General features: G+C 42.8%; 1 protein-coding gene across 1 annotated transcript; it reads right to left on the minus strand.

The window, feature by feature from the left end:
- Positions 1 to 4523: 4523 nt before the first annotated feature.
- On the minus strand, positions 4524 to 18196 carry LOC125690884 (myosin regulatory light chain interacting protein). The gene is made up of 7 exons (XM_048939645.1): positions 17965 to 18196; positions 17080 to 17270; positions 9309 to 9494; positions 8668 to 8865; positions 8218 to 8382; positions 6223 to 6643; positions 4524 to 5890 (listed from the first exon to the last, which is right to left on the minus strand). The coding sequence occupies exons 1-7, from the start codon at positions 18049 to 18051 to the stop codon at positions 5801 to 5803; spliced, it is 1338 nt and encodes a 445-aa protein (XP_048795602.1). The 5' UTR covers positions 18052 to 18196; the 3' UTR covers positions 4524 to 5800.
- Between the last annotated feature and the right edge of the window lie 446 nt (positions 18197 to 18642).

Consider the following 18642-nt stretch of genomic DNA (forward strand, 5'->3'; position numbering starts at 1 on the left):
CTGGGCTGGTTTAGCTGGAGAAGGCTATGGAAAGACCTCACTGTGGCCTTCCAGTTCCAAAAGGGAGCTTATCAACAGGAGGGAGTGTGACATTTTTTGCATGACCTGATAATGAGAGGACAAGGAAGAATGGTTTTAAATTAAAAAAGGGGAAATTCATCCTACATGTTGGGAGGCGTTTTTTACTCAGGGGGTGGTTAGGCACTGGAACATGTTGCTGAGAGAGGCTGTGGGTGCCTCATTCCTGGAGGCATTCAAGGCCAGGTTGGATGGGGCCCTGGTCAGTCTGATCTGGTGGGTGGCAGACCTGCCCATGGCAGGGGGATGGAACTAAACGATCTTCACAGTTCTTTCCATCCCAAAACATTCTATGACTCTATGATTCTCTGAATACATTTTTGTCTCTCTTTGTCCTAGCAAGAAATGTTCCCCACAGACCTTCCCTACTAGTCTCTAGTGTCTCCTCCAAGAAGACTGCAATTATTCTTAAAAGCAAAAACGAAGCAATCTATTTTTATATATATTTTACTGGGGAAGATTGGGTTCTCATCTATCTCCTACCACAGCAGAGGGATATTTCATCCAGGGAACAGTGGAGCTGTGGTTATGCATTTCAGCCCCAGAAGAGGTTCAAATGCACATCTTCCTCAGGAAAGGAGAGCCCCAGCAACAAGGTGGCTAAGCACCACTTTAAGTGCACTAAATGTAATGTAAAGAAGCTGCTGCTGCCCTTATGAATAACACACGTGTTGTCAGTGTGCCCTGGCACTGAGCGTATCTCCCAGGCAGGCTGGTGCTCCCAGCTCACCCTGTGGCTGGGAGTCTCTTGAGAGGCTGAAGTGGAAGTCAGCATCAGAAACCACAGCAGAACTGAAGGAGTTTGTAAGAATTCCAGGTCAGGTTGGGGCACCGACAGAGTGTGTTAAGGTGAAACACTGAGTGTGTCAGTGCATCCTGAGGGCTTGTTTGCTGCTGGGTATGTCTTCTCTGTTTGCCACATTGGAACTCCATCTTCTGAAGCAAGAAGTGGGTCAGCTTTGGTGTAACAGTCTGATTTTTGTGCCCGCTTTACTTCAATCATTGTTACTGTTTGAATGAGAGTCCTCTATTGACTATCTATAGTTCTAAACAAGGAAAACAAATACTGTTTCTTCAGACGAGCTGCCAATGTCTTTATAATTCCCACGGTTGTAGTGCTTTGATTGGATTTGGGTGCCAGATGCATGGATTCCTCTGACAAACAGCTTTCTGGCAGGAGTGGAAGATCTGGCTCCAGAAAGCCTGTTTGTGTAAAGCGTTGCCATGTTACTGTCTATCGTTACCTGCACTGATTTGCTTTGAAGAAGCGGAGAAGCTAGACACCAGTTAAATAAATAAAAATAGAGATAGGAAATACCTTGCACACACCCACACAATCCTTTCCCTACCACTAAGTGACCCTGAAAGGGAAGCTTTAGACATTTTTGATCTGGCACCCCAGTAGTAAGGGAAAGGATTCAGTTCTACTGATTTTGTTCACACTCTGCCCACTGACGGAACCCAGTTGTCATTGCTGACAAAACAGACAAGTTTTCAGGAACAAGGAAAGGTCAGCAAAGAGTGGGGACGCTCAACCGGGTGACTAATGAGATGGTGGAAGTGAAGGCAGAGGAAGCTACCAGCTTTCAGGGGCAGGTAGATTCTCCTGTTTGACTTCTTGCCCTCCCCGAGGCTCCAAGCAACTGGCAAACATTCTCCATTTTGGTTGGCAAGAAATCAGCAAGTGACCTGATGTTAAGATCTGGGAAAACTGGAATGGTTTGTTTGCTTGACCTTTATCTTTTGATAAGTCAGAACATGAGTGCTCTGACTGCTAGCTGCTGGCCAGCCCCAGAGACCCCCTGCATTCGGCAGCCACAGCTCCCCTGGCCTGACCCTGAGGGAGCAGCAGACCCTGTTTCCCTGCTCCAGACACCTCTCATCTCTATCCTTCCTTCAGGCAGGGCTCTGAAGGCCCTTTCTCAGCATTGCTCCTCTTCCTAGATCCGACCAACCTTCACAGATAACAAAAGGACACAGAAACCACGACTGCTTTTACCACCCGCAGAGGAGACAGAAGGGCTCTGAGGGAAATTCAAGAAGGATCTTTGACCAGGCACTGCTGAAGCTAAGATTCGTCAAGCCATAACTTCACTGCTCTGCACAGCATTTGTTCTTTAAGGCCGTATACAGAAGATCTGAGCAGTAAATGTTTTCCATCTTTGATCAACGTGCCAGCGTGCTGCTGTGAAGTGAAACAGCGTAGGCTGGCAGATGAGAATTTTCCCCAGGGGCATTCTGTGGGGAACACAACAGAGCTGCCTTAACAAGGAAATAAATCTTAAAATATGTGAATGCTGTTGTGTAAATGCTTTTGTAGTGCTCGGGGAATAAACCAAAATAATTTAAAAATGCCAAAGCCTCTATTCTGTATTTCTTTGGTTTTTTAACATTTTTGCAAATCTTGGAATTAGCAACTTCGTGCTAAAGAGCAGTGCTTTCTTGACAGTTGCAACATGAAGCATCTCAGCTTCTTGCCTTTGCAGTCCCTTGCAGGCCGAGCTTTCCCTCAAGCTGCAGGATGAAAGCCAGGCAGGAACCAGAGGAGGGCTGGATGCTCCCGGCTATCATAGCCCAGGTGTAGCTATAGCTAAATCCCCAACTTCCTCATCAATATATAACATTTGTGTGTACCTATAGGTAAAACATCTCTCCTAGGATTCAGACTCCCAATTCACTTTTTGCGTGGCTGCTTTTGAATGCAGCCCCGCTGCCAGATCCAAGCAACTCACCCAGCTGGTAGGGCCACCTCCAAAGGCAAGTTATTCCAGTGTGGTTACTTGTAGCAGAAACCTGCAGCTGCAGCCTTTAAAAATGACCTGGTGTGCGCACCATGAGATTGCAGAGGCTGCACAGTGACTGTAAAGGGGAAGAACTGAATTTCCTGAGGTAACATTTCCTTGCAAAGATGGGAAGCTGCCTTGGCTAGAAGTACCTGGCACACACAAAGGTAAGGTGCAAGAAGCACCAGAGGAAGCGCTGTGATCAGTCCTTCAGCTCCTAGAAGCATTAAGGACACAAGCTCCAGCTGTTCCCAGGAGCTATCGTGTTGCTTCTCTTTTTCCCCACTAACATCTATTACAATCTTTTTTTTAAATCTTTTTTACAATCTATTACAGAGCTTCTCAGGAGAATCAACAGGACTTTGGCAAAGGAGACCAGACGCTTTCTGAAGCAAGCTACACGGCACAGAGAGTTCAAGATTTCCTATTGTTTCCTTGTAATGCTTTTCACAGCTCTTGGCAGCTCACAGGGACTGGGCATGGTACTTCTTACATGAGTGTGTACTGGAACTGCAAACATTGAGCAACGCACACTGCAGCAGCTCCAGATGGTTAAGCAAAACTAATACAGCATGATTAACTAGCTTTTAAACAGTCGCAAAGAAAGCTATCTGAACACAATAAAGCTACTCATATTTTCTTTGCCAATCTTACTAAAAGCTTCACTTAGTTTATAGGCAGGATTCAATGGGATGCAGCGTTCAGAACAGCTTACCTGGTACTCAATTCCCAACAATTAAATAGCATTTAGTTAAAAACACCGATTGCAGAGCACATCAAATGCATCCTACCTCCTGCTTGTGCTCCACACCTTCATTTGCCAATACAGACCTGGATTCCAAATAGCCTCAAATACAAACAGTACTTGACAGGCTCTTGCCTGAACCTGCACTCTGGCTCCCCCATTTGATCCTGTGCCTAGATTTGCAAGATGAGGCAGAAAATACCTACAGAGGAGTCACAGGCTCTGCTGGAATTTCACCTATATCATATAACCTGTCAAACCCTACCTGAATTAAAGTGCTATCTACCAGAATTATTTTTATTGGGATGTCTAATTACACAGCAGATCTAATTAGAAGTTCTTTGCCTACTTTAAGTTCGATTTTGTTGAATGCTTTTAATCAGGTACCCATATTAACATCAATTTAATTAATTTACAATCCATTCCTGCCAGCTGCCATAGGGTGATGGATTAGATGTTACTGTAATTGCATCAGCACTGAACAAAATCTTCAGGAAATGAGGATGCTTCAGTATCACTGTACACTGGAATGAGAGTAGGACAACCTTCTCTGAATATACTTGTATACCTATCCCTTCCTGTAAGTGGCATACAGGAAGAATGCAGGTCTTTTTTTTCCTAGAGCTTATCTTTGAAAGCAAATTCAGTAGCACCCACAGGAAAGTTCTCCACAAAGTTGATTTTGAAGGCTACTCTGCAGTTGGAAGTTCTCAGTTGTTGTAAAGCACACTGCCTGAGCAAAGGTGGCTATTCACACCACTTGCTTTGCTCCCTCTGCATTTCTACACACTTTATCTCCTCTGTCTTAGAACATCACCCACAAAATCCAGCTGACAAACATCAATAGTTACTACTATATTTTCAGTTCAGTAATGCTGCAGAAGGACTTCAGAACAAAACAGCCCTATGACACAAAATAGATTTTTAAAGTCCTTTATTAATCTGAATATAAAAAGACAGAAGTTGCCTACAATATAGGACAAAAGCTCTCGCTTCATGAGGAAACAAAATTTTCTTTACAAAGTGAAAAAATAAATACCCTCTTAGAGTAAGGTTTATATGCTAATGTGTCATAAAAAAGTAGAGTTTTAATATTTTGACAAAATGTCTGTGCAAAGAAACAGATGCATAAACACACATTACTGCTACATTAAGGCAATATGAAAAGTATAGTCAGAAAGATTCAGTAAAGTGACAGTGTATTTTTCTAGCTTTGAATAAGCCAGTATTGCACCCAAACACGGTCTCTAGTTCCCTCTGTATCCTGGAGAATATACTAGGAAACTGGAGTCTCAAATGCCCGAACAGGAGGGGGGAGGTGGAGAATAAAAACATTTTAGCAATTAATAACCTAGCCAATAAAGACATTAACCAAAGAAAGCATTTAAAATTATGCATGACCACAATGGTACATGATTGACACTTTGATATCAATCTCCAGCAATAAAGCCAACTTCAGGGCAGCTGACTGCAGCAGCTGCCATCACCCTCCAAGCTGGATGCTGATCTTCCCAGGTTCATACTGGGAATACTTTGCCTGAGAATCATGGATGGAGCCTCTCAACAGTGCTTTCCATAGGGCACCATTATGAACTACAAGACTCTCCTGATCTACCCTCAGCACTTTGAAATTAACCAACTTGTTCTGCCTTGAAAGCTACACATTGGGATTTTCTATTTAAGAAAACAGAACACAGCTGCCTGAGGAACCCTTTTATTTTTTTTTTCCAGTGTTCTCCCCCCTTTAAAGCAACTGACTAAAAGCAGAAGCTACAAGCCGTACTAAACAGATATTTGTAAAAGCTGGTTTTACTATTAAAATAAATGGAATGACTGAACTAAAAAAAAGAATTGGAAGAGTAAAAGAAAAGGCTGCATTGCTCTTGCTGGGTATAACAATGCATATACCACATTTCTCCAGGGCTCCCTAGCTTTTTGGCAACACTGCCATACTACAAACTTACACATGATTTTCCTTTTCAGTAACATAAATCAATTAACAGCTTTGCTCTCAAAAGCTGTCCCAAACCATCTTGGGCATGCTGAGCGAAGAATATTTATGTTTGAAAACGCAGTATTTTTGCTTTTAATCATGGATTGGTGCCAGAGTGATTGCTTTCTTCACCATCAGTGGTTGCAATTTGTATTAGTGCAGTTTAAAGAGGACACGATGGATTTAAAGCGTGTACGGAGATCATATCACAGTCAGATTGAGGAGACTAGTGTGGGTTGGCAAGTACACATGCTGGACATGCTCTACACGAGATCTGCAAACAGGACATGACTGCAAAGGAAAAAAGGACATTAGTTTACTTCAGATTTTAACACTTCTACCTTTACTGGAGACTACATGACAAGCAGTATTTCACGATCTCCATATTTAAAACAGGACATTCTGACATTCATCCTTACTCTCACCACAATAGAGCTTGCACAGCTACAGCTTATCTTTCCAACTCATCTTAACAGAGTGTCCTTTGAAGCTAGCTCACTCAGAGCTATTTTAAAACTCAGTTTCACTAACGGTGTGCACTGTTTTATTAATCTGGGACTGTAGGTATTCAGAAAACCAAGCTTCCACATGTCTAACTCACGCTTCAATGGCATCGGACTTACCTGTAACTGGGCAGCACAGGCCTTGCAGCACACTGTATGGCCACAGGGACAAAAGGTTGAATTTATTTCCTCTTCACAACACACCATACAAAGCATGGACTCCTTTAGCTTCCGTAATTTCTCTTGCAGAGCTTTTGTTTGTTGGCAGCTAAGGCCCTCACAATTGTCACAGTTCATGCTACTCTCTGAAGATTTCAGAGGAGAACTTGGTGGGGTTTGGTCACTTCTTGAAACAAGATCCACAATGCCAGCATTATAGAGAGCTCTTCTTGCATGATCATAAACCTCTTTTGAGGTTCTTTTAATGTCAAAGACATATTTTTTCCCAAGATTAATGTTTTCATTCAGGAACAGAGATGCTAGGTGACCCTTTAAGTCTCGACTATATTGCATCATGACAGCACTAGTGACAGTGTCACACCTATAAAACAGTAGGACAAATGCAAATTTGTTTAGTTATTAAGCATCTCTAGAATTATTTTTCCTAAAGCTGAAATAACATACTGAAACTAAAACAAAAACCAGTCTGACATATTTAAGATCTACCACATTGTTTGCATAATACTTTTCAAACTGTTTTCAAAACAGAAGAGAATGTGACATTTGATATATTTGAAAAGGTACAAAAATCTGGTAAAACGATCAACCTGAAAGGAGTCAGGGTAATAAAATATAAACAGCAAACACTTGTTTAATACATAATTCTGCCTGACAGCACCTCTTCACATGGTGATTCCTTGATGCTACATTAAATACTTGTAATTAATAGCCTCCAGCATAACAACCAACAGCTCTTTCCCTAAACAGGCTCTCCAAATGTTTTAGCACAGTGCAAGTTTGGTTAAAAGCATTACTTGACACTAAGTATTGATACACCAGCACTGCATCATCTGAAGTAAATCAGGGTGAATGCATTCAATGAATGCAGTTCCATTTGCTAGAGTGCTCAGCTAACCTAACCACAAATCAGTGATCTGAACCTCAGAAGCTTAAGACATTGTCACCTTTCTAGACAACGTAGGATAAGAAAAAAGGGACTATAGCCTCAGATGGTTTAAGGCCCAAGAATCTAAGCTTTTGGGCAAATACTAACTAAAATTCTGCTTAATTACAATCAGACACTGCAAAGGACAGCAGAAATGACAAGCAGAGACGAAGACCAGACAGTTAAAATTGTCTAATAAGTTATTTAAGGTTTTAATTGCCTAGAAAGTAGTAAGAATGCAAAATAAAAGTGCATGGGCAGATAATTAAGGAGAACAAGTCATGCTTAACATCATGCTCACAAAATAAGCAGTGGTTAGCTGTTAAGTAGCTGCAGCAGTTAGAAAGGCAACTAGTTGATGTTAATTACTCTCACTGCATTAAATTGATCTGGTATGAGAAGCTGCACAGCTTTTTGCCATCTTCCTCTGCTGAAGTTCAATTCTTCTCTTAAATAACTGATGTGTGGTAGTTAATTTAGAGAAGAAATATCACTGATGGTTACTTCTACTGATCAGTGCTGGACTTCACATAGCAGTGAGAAGTAGTTTCAAATAATCAGCCATCAGAAATCGATTATAACAGCTCTGCCTCAAAGACAGAAGGCTAAAGACAACTAATAGCTCCTGGCATGAAACAGAATCTTAAGTACATAAGCAGAGTCAAGAGGAAATGTAGGAGGATCGTAGGAGCCGTAGGAAGAGAACTTCTGGCAACAAGAGTAGCCTAATAAAGGAGAAATGAGTACATATCAAGTACACATGCATGAACTACAGCTACATGTTTTGAAAAACAAGCTCTCCCCTGCTCCTTCGCTCTCGCCTTGACTCATATACAAGGTATCATGAAGACAACAGCAAGCTTCTGTCCCTAAGATGCTGTTATTCATAGCAGAGTGCTAAAGTTTTTTTCTTTCAAACACTCCAATCCCACAGAATGGAAAGGAACAAAAAGCTATTCAGCTTCTGGCCTTGTGGGAAGAGCTAAGTTGATCCACATGGCAGCACTGACCTGTAAAACGCGTGGGTCTCTGTAATTGCTCTGTAGAGTCCACTCGCTGCCCTTGTACTGATCATCTTAAACAGGAGAACGACGCTGTTACCAGACTCCTTAGTAACAGTCAGGTACACATTTTTCCCAGACTGAGTTGCCATCTGAACGACAGGATAAGCAATCCTAAGAAAAAAAAATTAGATTTAAAGGGCATTTCCCACGACCTGAAAGTGCACTTCATCAAGTTACCTTCATTTCATGACTTTTCACCATTGCCTGTAATACTGAAGACACTGCTTCAGAAGTACATAAAACTCAGAAGTATTAAGACTAATTGTTGCTACCCTCACAACCTACACTGCAATAGCTCCTTTCAGTAACTCGGAGCAGTTCTGTCTATTTATGTAAAAAACCAGAGGCACACACAGCAGTTCTGAAAAATGAAAAACACTTCCACATAAGACATACCTGTTGATAGGACTAAAGTCATCTTTACAGATGGATATGCCTTCAGGTCCAACACCGATAAGGAGCTTTTGCCCTTCACTGTCTCTAACAGAGTGCCACTCTACCCCATAGTTCTCCAGTGCTGTCACAATCTGTAGAACCTGATATTCAGCAGAAGCTTGACTTAGACCTTCCAGCTCCTTGTGCTTTGCAATAATGCTGTTGGTGAAAAAGATGAAGGATAGATGAAATAACTCAAGTACATGCTGCTGCTGCTAGCAGGTGGGTGTAACATAGGTTTTGGATGACCTAGTTAAACAGATTACTCTTCTGGGTCTGAAATAACTGGAAATCTATAGCTGGATAAAACAGGTCAGACATTTAATAGAAGATTTCTAAAACGTTCTGAGAATATTTGCAGATAATACTATAATTTGCTTAAAAACCATAAAAGCTAAATGCAACCAAGACTTCTCTTTTAAGCTACCCTCTCCTTAAGCATTCACCTGAATCAGCATAAAATCCATAATGAAAAATTCACAGGAAAGCATTTTAGCCCCAGCAGATACACCATGGCATCAGCAGCTTAGGGCATAACCAAAATTCCGTGCTTTTGGCTTCCATATTATTCCATTATTTCATTTATATATATATATATTTACCTCTCCAGAATAGTAGTGGTGAGCTCTTTTGCACACAGCTCTTCATAATTGTACTTGGCAGTGTTCTGGTTATAGTCTCCAAACTTCATCTGAGCCAACAATGCACTGAGTTCGATTGCATGCTCTGAGGAACACTGAAGATTACCAGCCAAAAGATCTTCTTTTATATGCAAGAAAAACATATGCCTGCAATGAAATCAGAAATGTTTGCTTATATTAGATGATACAGCATGTTTGGTAATCAAAATACATATCAAATACACATCAAATGCACTTGGTAATCAAAGAATTTCCAGGGAGTAGAACACATTCTGGCACAGGGGAAAGGAGCCCACCTTCTTGCTGTGCTCTTGCAGATGAGAGTACAAGTAAAGGCAATGTCTGAAAGCATGATTAAAAGAAGCTAGACTTCAACATCAGTCTTAATAAAAGTTGCTTTCACTTTTAAGGCCACTGACTAACTTCACTAAGTAAAATACCAATGAAACACATAGGTTAATCTCCTTTATTTTCTTTTGTTACTATTTTCAAATTACAAAAGAAAATCTATGAAGAGCAGCTCAAAGAGCATATGTAATTTTATCACACAAGGGACAATGTACTTCCTCTACACAGATGCAAAAGCTCTGCCACCAGTTAAAGATGGCACTTTTGCCATGAATAAGAGAGTAACTTGGAATCAAGGCTAGCTTGAGATGAGCTGGAAAATTCACTAAGCTGCTCTTAATTAGCTAATAGGCCAGTCAGACAAATCAAGTTCTCTACCATCATTAACAGCAGCTCATTAATTCCCACTGTAGTCTACCTTTACTTCTACAAATTCATCCTTATCTTCCTTCAGGGAAGGAAATATACCTTTCTTTCCACTTTTTCTTAACACTCAGCATGTTTATGGGTGCCAGATGCAGCAGTAATTATGTTTCACTAAGAAAGCCTTCAATAATCAAGTCTAGTACTCACAGGGATACATCATAGCTTCTACCACCAACAGGACATTTTCATTCTACCATCTTCTCTAAAATTAAATGTAATCTTTTTAAAGAAGTTATGTTGGATCACTGAAGTTCAAATGCTGGTTAATGATTGCTTTTGAAAGAAAAGCTAACTCTGGATGTCACATGCAGCTCCTCTTATAACACACTTCAGTTTACAGGGCTACCTTCCCACCATGATCCATTACATATCTTGCAAAATGCGTGCTCATTCTTTGTTCTATGAAGGTAAAAACCAGAGCTCAAAAAACACAAATATCAGCCCCCCAAATGCCCACATCCACAGCTTCAGAAAGGAGAAAAACATTAGATATCATCCCATAGGCTTCTCCATTACAGCAGTACGTTACAGCATTAGCATTGCCCTTTACAATCTGCACGAAGCATACTTACAGCAACGCTGTGGTTGCTTGCCAGACAAGTGCTCTAAGTGCATCACTCAGATGTCTAGATGCAGATCTACGCTTCAGTGGGCCTGAGGGAAGTCTTTTCCCCCTGCAGAATGCACATTTGAGTGGTGGGAACACAAGAACTTGACACGACAGCTGTCTGTCCTGTTAGCAGGCTATTCCTTGTTTAGGCTCCTCCTGCAGGAGGTCTCAAACTTCTGCTACAACCTCTGTCCCTCTGGCTTGAGCCATAGAAAGGCATAGCTGGGGGTTTTCAAGTGGATGGATGGGTTGTACACACTCCTTTCAAAGCTCCATTCATAAATCTATCCATAAATCCAATCCAATTAATTATTAAAGAGTTGGGGGCAAAATAAATCCAAACAGTAGCATTTCCTTGATCCCAATCAACATTACCTAAACTAAAAGGCTTTTCCATGCACTTCTGTTCCTGCTAGTATGAAAGCAGGTTTTCTAGTTCTGCTAACTACATACTAATTACACCTACAGTATTTCAAAGAAGAAACTGACAATTTTATTCTCATTAGCTGACATGTTTTCATCTGCCACACCTAAATACTTGTATCTTCATTTTGTGTACTTTGCATACATGACAGCATTGACTACATAAGGAAAAGCCAGCATTCTGCTCTGGCAAGGAGACCTTATTGACATCAAGGAAGGGGAATTGAACAAACAAAAGATGGCTCCTGCAGATACAGATGAAGCTACAGCACTGGTGTTTTTCTTTTTTTGGTCCTGAAATGCATCACAGGAAGGAAAAGCATCTATAAATTGAAAGAATGAGTGCTGCAAGTTTTTTATACATCTGAAAAAGCAGTTCTAATTAGTGCTGTCTTCCCACCCAGCCTTTTTTAAGATTATGCTTTTCCAAAAATACATCAATATCCACTGCAAAAATCAACACCCTTCAAGGTTGCAAACATTACACCAGTCAGATTCTGGGACTATAAAAAGATTTTTCTTTTTATACACAACTAGAACCTTTTTTATCCTCAAACAAATGCAAAAGAACGCGCTTTCACTGCTGAATACACCCCAGCAAAATGAAAAACAGGAGCCCTGAGGCAGTTGGACTTCTAATTCTGTGAAGTGTAAAGGGCCCAACAGATTGCCTGTAGAAAAGCTGGTCATATTACAGATACTGTTACCCACCAGTATTTAAGGTTTTGTAAATTAGTTTCTGACCTAAGCTGAGATTCTACTGAAATCATTAGACAACACTTAATCCATCTCTCTAACAGCCTCTAGATATATAAAAACACCAAGGTTTTTAGCACCTCTGTCGATACACAAGCTGGGCGGTAGAAGGGCACACAATTTTCCAAGGAATTATTTTAGTATTAGTGTTTTATACCTAATGGAATTTTTATCCAATGAGTTTAAAGCTGTTTTAAACTGAAATCTGTTGAGTTTCCAACGTAGCTGACAGAATACTTTATTTTGACCACCATAAGACAGTAATTGCTTTTGTTTCTGCACCATTCACCACCTCAGTTGTACATGGTATGTTAATATTAATTACCTGCTAGAAATTTAAGAAATAACTGAAAGGAAAGGCATTTTTCCTCTCTTCCCTTCAATATCCTTTAGTACATCCTGCCACTTTGTTACTACTCTTGCCAAAGTTCCACTTAACCTTTAGCTCTCCTTAGAGAATAGTTCTTCATAAGTAGGAGTGCATCAGAAGTGCATCCATTTCTTATTGTGGCTGCTAGTCACCTTAACATTCTCCAGGCATATTGGGACATCTCACAGCTAAAAAAACAGCTTTAAAAGCAAACAGAACCTTCCATTGCAGTCACAAATATGCTGCATTCTATACATGACAGCATTTGTACAGAAGTCTGTGCAGCTTAAAGAACATTAATTCCATCACCCCAACCTCATGCCAGCTAGATATTCCTGTACGTTCAGTTATAGAATACCTTCTCCCACTTTCTACTTAGAAATACTGATAAAGGCCCAAAGCAACAAGTTTGTCAAAGCCACCACACAGCACTGCCTCCTGCCAAAGGGAAGAAAGAGCAGTTTGAAAGTTAGAACACACATGCTTTTCTCAAGCACTGGTTACATGGGTAATTTTGTGCTTCTTTAGCCATCATGACACTGCCCTAGAACTTTCCGCACCATATAAGTCCTATGAGAATATTAAAGCACTTTAATGCACAGCCATGATTAATGTACCTGCTGGTTGCACACAAGTAATTTGATACTGAATATATTTTGGCATAAGTAGCAAACCCATGCACTAAATCAAGTGCTACTTTCCTCTCAGAAAGAACTCAAATGCAGGCTGACCAGCTGGATTGCTACTGCCAAAAATGTGTCATTACAGGGAAGTATTGATATTTCTAAGGAAAAGAGTTGAAATCGGCCTGTTGTCAAATCAGTTGGAATAGAACTAAGGGTTGCACAGAATAAGAGCTATGAAAAGTATATGCAATAGAAGACTCATTTCTCCTTCATAAAAAACTTTGAAGATAATTACATACATCAGGGCTCAAAATTCCGCAGTGAAAATTTGGCTCATCGTACAGCTTTTCCTGTTGTTGCTTAAACCAAAGGGAAACAGTGCAAATAGAGATAAGTTTACATACAAAGATATGTTCTAAACTCAGCCGACAGCTGAAGAAGTGCCAAAACTCAATCCTTCGCCAATAGAAGTGCCCGTATGACTAACAGCTCCAGATTAGGGGAGTCCATCCATTCACCAGACTTCTGGCAAGAATCTTAGAACCCATTTAGAACCCATCCCAAGGAACTGCCTGTGCTCTGTGGGTATGATGGCCCCAAAAAGAGCTTCCAGGGTAAGCTCACTGCTGCTGTGCAGTAATTTACAACTACACAGACTAGAGAAACCAAAGACAGGATTGTTCTCCCTAAAAATACATCGCTGAGGAAATAGATTATTATTCTATTTTTAAAAGCAGATATAAACCATATGTAAAAGACAACCTCATGGTTACGTTCCTTCCCTGCTATCTTTATCCCTATTTGTGTTCAGCATGTGAAAGGTCACCCACTGCAACTCAGCTCTGCTTGCAGAGACAGATCCACACGTCCTGGTGTCCATTACAGCAGACCTTACTGCACTGTAACAAATGCCAGTTGTGCCAGCATGAGACTATGGGGTATTTTCCATACTTTCTCATGGCCAGGTGCATCTAACACTGGAGTTTTACAAGCTTGCTCTTCATTTTAGCTAGCAGAACTGCAAGACTCAGAAACAGCACGTGCAGCAGCCTCCAAAGCACTAATCACCTACCCAAAAGTTGGCAGAACACTTATTTTGAACACTTTGTGAGACTCTGGGTCTCATCAGAAGCAGACACACTGTTTAACTTGCCGCAGCTTACATAAGAATACTTTTCAGTCATATTACACAAGACAAGCAGTCGGCCCGCTCTGAAAGGGGTGGGTAAACATTTCGTTGCTCAAGCAATCTCCACTCGAAAATTATTTCTGCTTTTGGGCGATGACCCAAAAGCGGACTTTGGCTCCACCGGGCCCCGCTTTCTGCCCGGAGACCGGGGAGCCGCGCACCAATGGGGAGCCGGGGCCGCCCATTGGCGGGAACCGCCGCTCTCCGCTCGGGTTACTCGCGGTCACCGCCCCTGAGCGCCCCGGCCGTGAGGGTTCCGCCCCGCGCGGCTCTCCTGCAAACCCCGAAGCACAACCGTTCCTCGGCTTTCCACTCAGCAAAGGCAGCGTGTTGCCACAGCGGTCAAAGACTCAACGACAGCCTCGCATTTGGTGGCAGGAAGGCTTTCTTGCATCAGAATATTAAAAATGCATGAGGCCGCGATCTTCCAGTGATGAAAGATAACAGGAGCGCGGGCTGATGTTCAGCAGTCAGATCAGCTCCTTGCACAGCATGTGGAAACTTGAACAATAAAAAGCAACAGAAATGTACAGCCAAGTTCTAAACGCAAAGGCGAGACAAAGATCTCTATCATGAAGTGCTCAAACTGAGGTCAACAAAACATCCCAAGCGTATGGAGAAACCAGAACAACTCAGTGGCAACATCTGCTATTAGTCACAGCAAGGCACATCCATCACCCAGATGATTTTACAATTACTTGCAACTTCGCAGATTTCAACTGCAGTCTCAGGATGCACCTATAAGGCAAGTCAGCTTCAGAGGCAGAACATAAGGATTGAGACTTCCCCAGCTTTCCTCGTGCAAAGACTGGAGTAAAACAGTGCCAGAAACACCCTTCTTGTATACTAGCTGTGCATGTGTGCTACAGGAAACAGAATATCCATCTCTTTGTCATCCAGAACACCGACTTTGCAAGTGAAAAAAAGAAGTAAGGTGTTGGTTGCAACTGCACAGCTCATTTTAACTCTATTCTATGATACACCTACTGATGCAGCCACAGGTTCAACATATTTTTATCTTTCCCTTTGTTCTACACAAGCTTGCATTTAAACTAAAATAGGGGTGCATGGCTTAACCCTTTGGCAGACCTGAGAAGGAATAGCAAATTTAATGTAACTCAGTGCCAGCACTACAGAAACACACATTAGCCACAACCACTATGGAGTTCCAGGTCTGGTTACATGCAGGCTAGTGAGCAGACAACTAAAATGCAGCCAACACAAACTATTTTGTAACACGGATTTAATTTTTAACGCAAGCACTTTAGCACATATTGATTGAATGTTGACTGAACAGCTCACTTCAAGCTAGCATTTTATGCAGTTATCTTGAAATGTGAATACTCCTAAGGCCCCAGATAAGCCATTTCTCTGTAAAACATCAATTCATTTTCACCACCGCCTCATTTTAATAGACCTTTCATTGACTGAGTCTCAGCATTAGACTTATTTGTTAAAGTCTCAGAACAGTCTTAATCCATACTTAAAAAGAGAACTCATCCCATCTACAACCTTTAAAGTCATCTTTACAGTGGAATATACTCATGGACTTTGATGTATGTACATACAAGTTATATTGCAACCTAGCTACAAAACCTGTCTCCTAGGCCCTTGGGGTTTGTTTCACCACTTCAAGCTCTGTTAGCTTAGACAACATGCCAAGACTTGCATTGATGGTGTTGAAGGTAGGAAGACAGGTGCCTTGTAAAGCAGAACAAACACTCAGCAGCAGCAGCAAAATGCCAATCACACCTGCACTGTTTCCTCAGATTCACCCTGATTTTGTCTGAGTGAGGAGGTGCATCCAACACTTCAGGGGCAATCTCATCTGCCTCATCAGGAATGAGACCTTGTTGCTTCTTCTGTTCTACATAAAAACCCTTTATTTACCTTTTTTTTTTTTTTAAACTTACTTTCACTGAGAATGTTTAAGACAATCTTTTTTTTGAAGAAAAACATTCAATAAGAGCCCAAAGATATAGCACAGAAGTTAGAATTTTCCTTAAAAAACAAACAAACAAACACTGGATTTGTTGCAATGTATTTGCCCAACTAAATCTATTCTGTAGAATAAATAAAAGTTCTACAAACAGCCTTCCGAGAACTTCAACCAGATTGGGCAACGACCATTCCCCAAAGCCTCACCCCTACACATAACTAAAGAAAAACTCAAAACACCTCTTTCCATGCAGTACACACCAAATCAGGTCATCAGTTTCCGACCAAATTATACAAATATTCTGTGCAGAACAAGGGTGCTGTATCTACAGTTTTAATTCTGAAAGTACCAAGTAAAGGCCAATAGCAAAAACACATTTTGGCACTACCACCCAGACACTGGATTTCCGTCTGCCCCAAAAACAAGAAATATTAGTTGAGAGATCAGTATTAAACTTACATCCTCAGCTTTCCCTAAAGAGAAAGCAAGTGCAGATGAAGTGGGAAGGCAGTAATCAAACTCAGGGAGTGAAAGCAAGCACTCCTCACTAATCTAAGGAGTCGAAATCTTAAGTCCGGCTAGCAGTGTAACAATTTAGTTACTTGGACTGGCTAGAGAAGCAGAACAGCTGTTTCTTTTGTAGCCTCACAGGCCCTGTAGCTGTTTGAAAGCTACTGTAACATGATACCAGACAAAAAGGAATTCAGCAAGTTTTTGCTCTGTGGGAGGAATTGTTTCCTGCCTTAGAACGACCTACAGTAACACTACTGAACTGGGGTTACTATCGGACACACATTTGCCATAGAAATAAGTTGTTGCTGCTAATTCAGTTTCTTCCAGCACTAATTTCCCATTTACTGCTAGCTACTCATGCCTTTACTTTTTTCTTTTTAGAAAGTGAATACTTTTAAATAATGGATTTTTAAAACTGAGTTGAACAGGGAACATCAGAAGACGGGAGAAATAGAGCCTCTGCATCATCATTCTCACAAGTTCACAAAACTGAAAACAAAATTAGCTTTGCTTACAGCCATCTTTACCTTACCTAGTCTGTTCTTGTAAGATCAGATGCGGCTCTACAAAGAACTTGACTCTTAATTTAAACCGATAAGGAGCTAAACCATCCATCTGCTGGGAAATCCTGTTCCTCAGATTCAGCCATAGATTCTCCCCTTTGCTGCCAGTGAACTGCAGTCCGAAGTAATCAACTTCTATGATCCCCAACCTTCTGCAAACCTGAAAGAAAGAGGTCCTTTATAAAGAACGAACAACACGATTAGACAAAGATACCACGACTCAAAAAATCGAGTTGCGCGTGAGCAGCCTGAAACGAGAAACCCTGTTCACGAGCATCTTTACACGAGCGTTTTGTGTTTGTTTTATTTTTTTTTAAATAGGTTTTTCAAAAAACAGCGTGCGAAGCAGTACGTAAACAAGCACTGAGAGCGAGCAGGCGACGTCCCCACCGGCCGAGAACAACGCGGACTTCACGACCCCTCGGGACAGAGGCCCGAGCCCCGCAGCCAGCAGCGCTCCCCGGGCGGGGCTCGGCTTTACCCGGGCGCCACGCACAGACGGGGCAGCGGCGCTCGGCTCTTCCCGCAGCTAGCCGCACCTGGACACGGCCCCAGCTACCGCGGGCCCCGCCCGGGCTGCCTCGCCGCGGCCAGACAGGTCTCCTCGTGTCCTCCTGCCCCCAGGTTGGGGGTTAAGATGGGGCTGCAGCAGCGAGGCCGAGGCCTCCCGAGCCCGCGCCGCATCCCCCGGCAGCCCGCCCTTCCCTCACACAAGTGAAGGAGAAAGGCGATAACCATCGCCGGGCCGGAGAGCGGCGAGGAGAAGGATGCGGCAAGCCCTGCACGGAAGGAAGGGGAGAAAAAGGAGGAAATAAAGGGAGACCGCCGCCCGCGCCACGGGGGACGCCCCTCACCTGGTTGAGGCAGTCCTCGCCGTTGGCTTTCGCCTCTACCTCCACCTCCATCACCACCGCGTCCGGCCTGGTCACATAGCACAGCATGGCTGGGGTCGGCCAGCGCCGCCACCGCGGGCGGACCGAGCGGCTGCTGCCGTCACCGGCGGGGAAGGGCGGCTGTGGCTGCGGGCTGCGCCTCGCCCCCCACGCCCGTTCTCCGCCACAACGCTCCGACTGACCACGCTCCGCTGCCGCCGCTCCCTCCTTATATACCCTCTGCGTCCCCCCCTGCGCGGCACCTGCGGACCAATCGCGAGGCGTCGCTCGCCGCTGCGGGCCGCTCCGCCACCAATCAGCGCCGCTGTCCTGGGGAGAACGGCTGCGGCTGATTTGGGGGTGCGGGGCTGGGCTGTGGGGCGCCCCCTGCCGGCCTGGGGGTGTGGTGAGGAAGGACGGGATGTGGATGGGGAAAACGCGGGGCGGGCTTGGGAAAAACAGCTCCTTTGCAGGGACTTTATGATGGGGAGATGAGCCACCAACACGAAAGTCACAGCATGTTTTTCTCCACTTGTTCTTCAGTTTATTTCGGAGTGGGTGCAGGAAAAGTTTGGGTTTCATTTCTTGCTTGCATACATACGTCTGCTGTGGCATTTCCTGCGATTTCTGTCTTAACAGAAGAATGTCCCAGATAACAGC

This window comes from Lagopus muta, chromosome 3 (assembly GCF_023343835.1).
Source record: "Lagopus muta isolate bLagMut1 chromosome 3, bLagMut1 primary, whole genome shotgun sequence".
NCBI lineage: Eukaryota > Metazoa > Chordata > Aves > Galliformes > Phasianidae > Lagopus > Lagopus muta.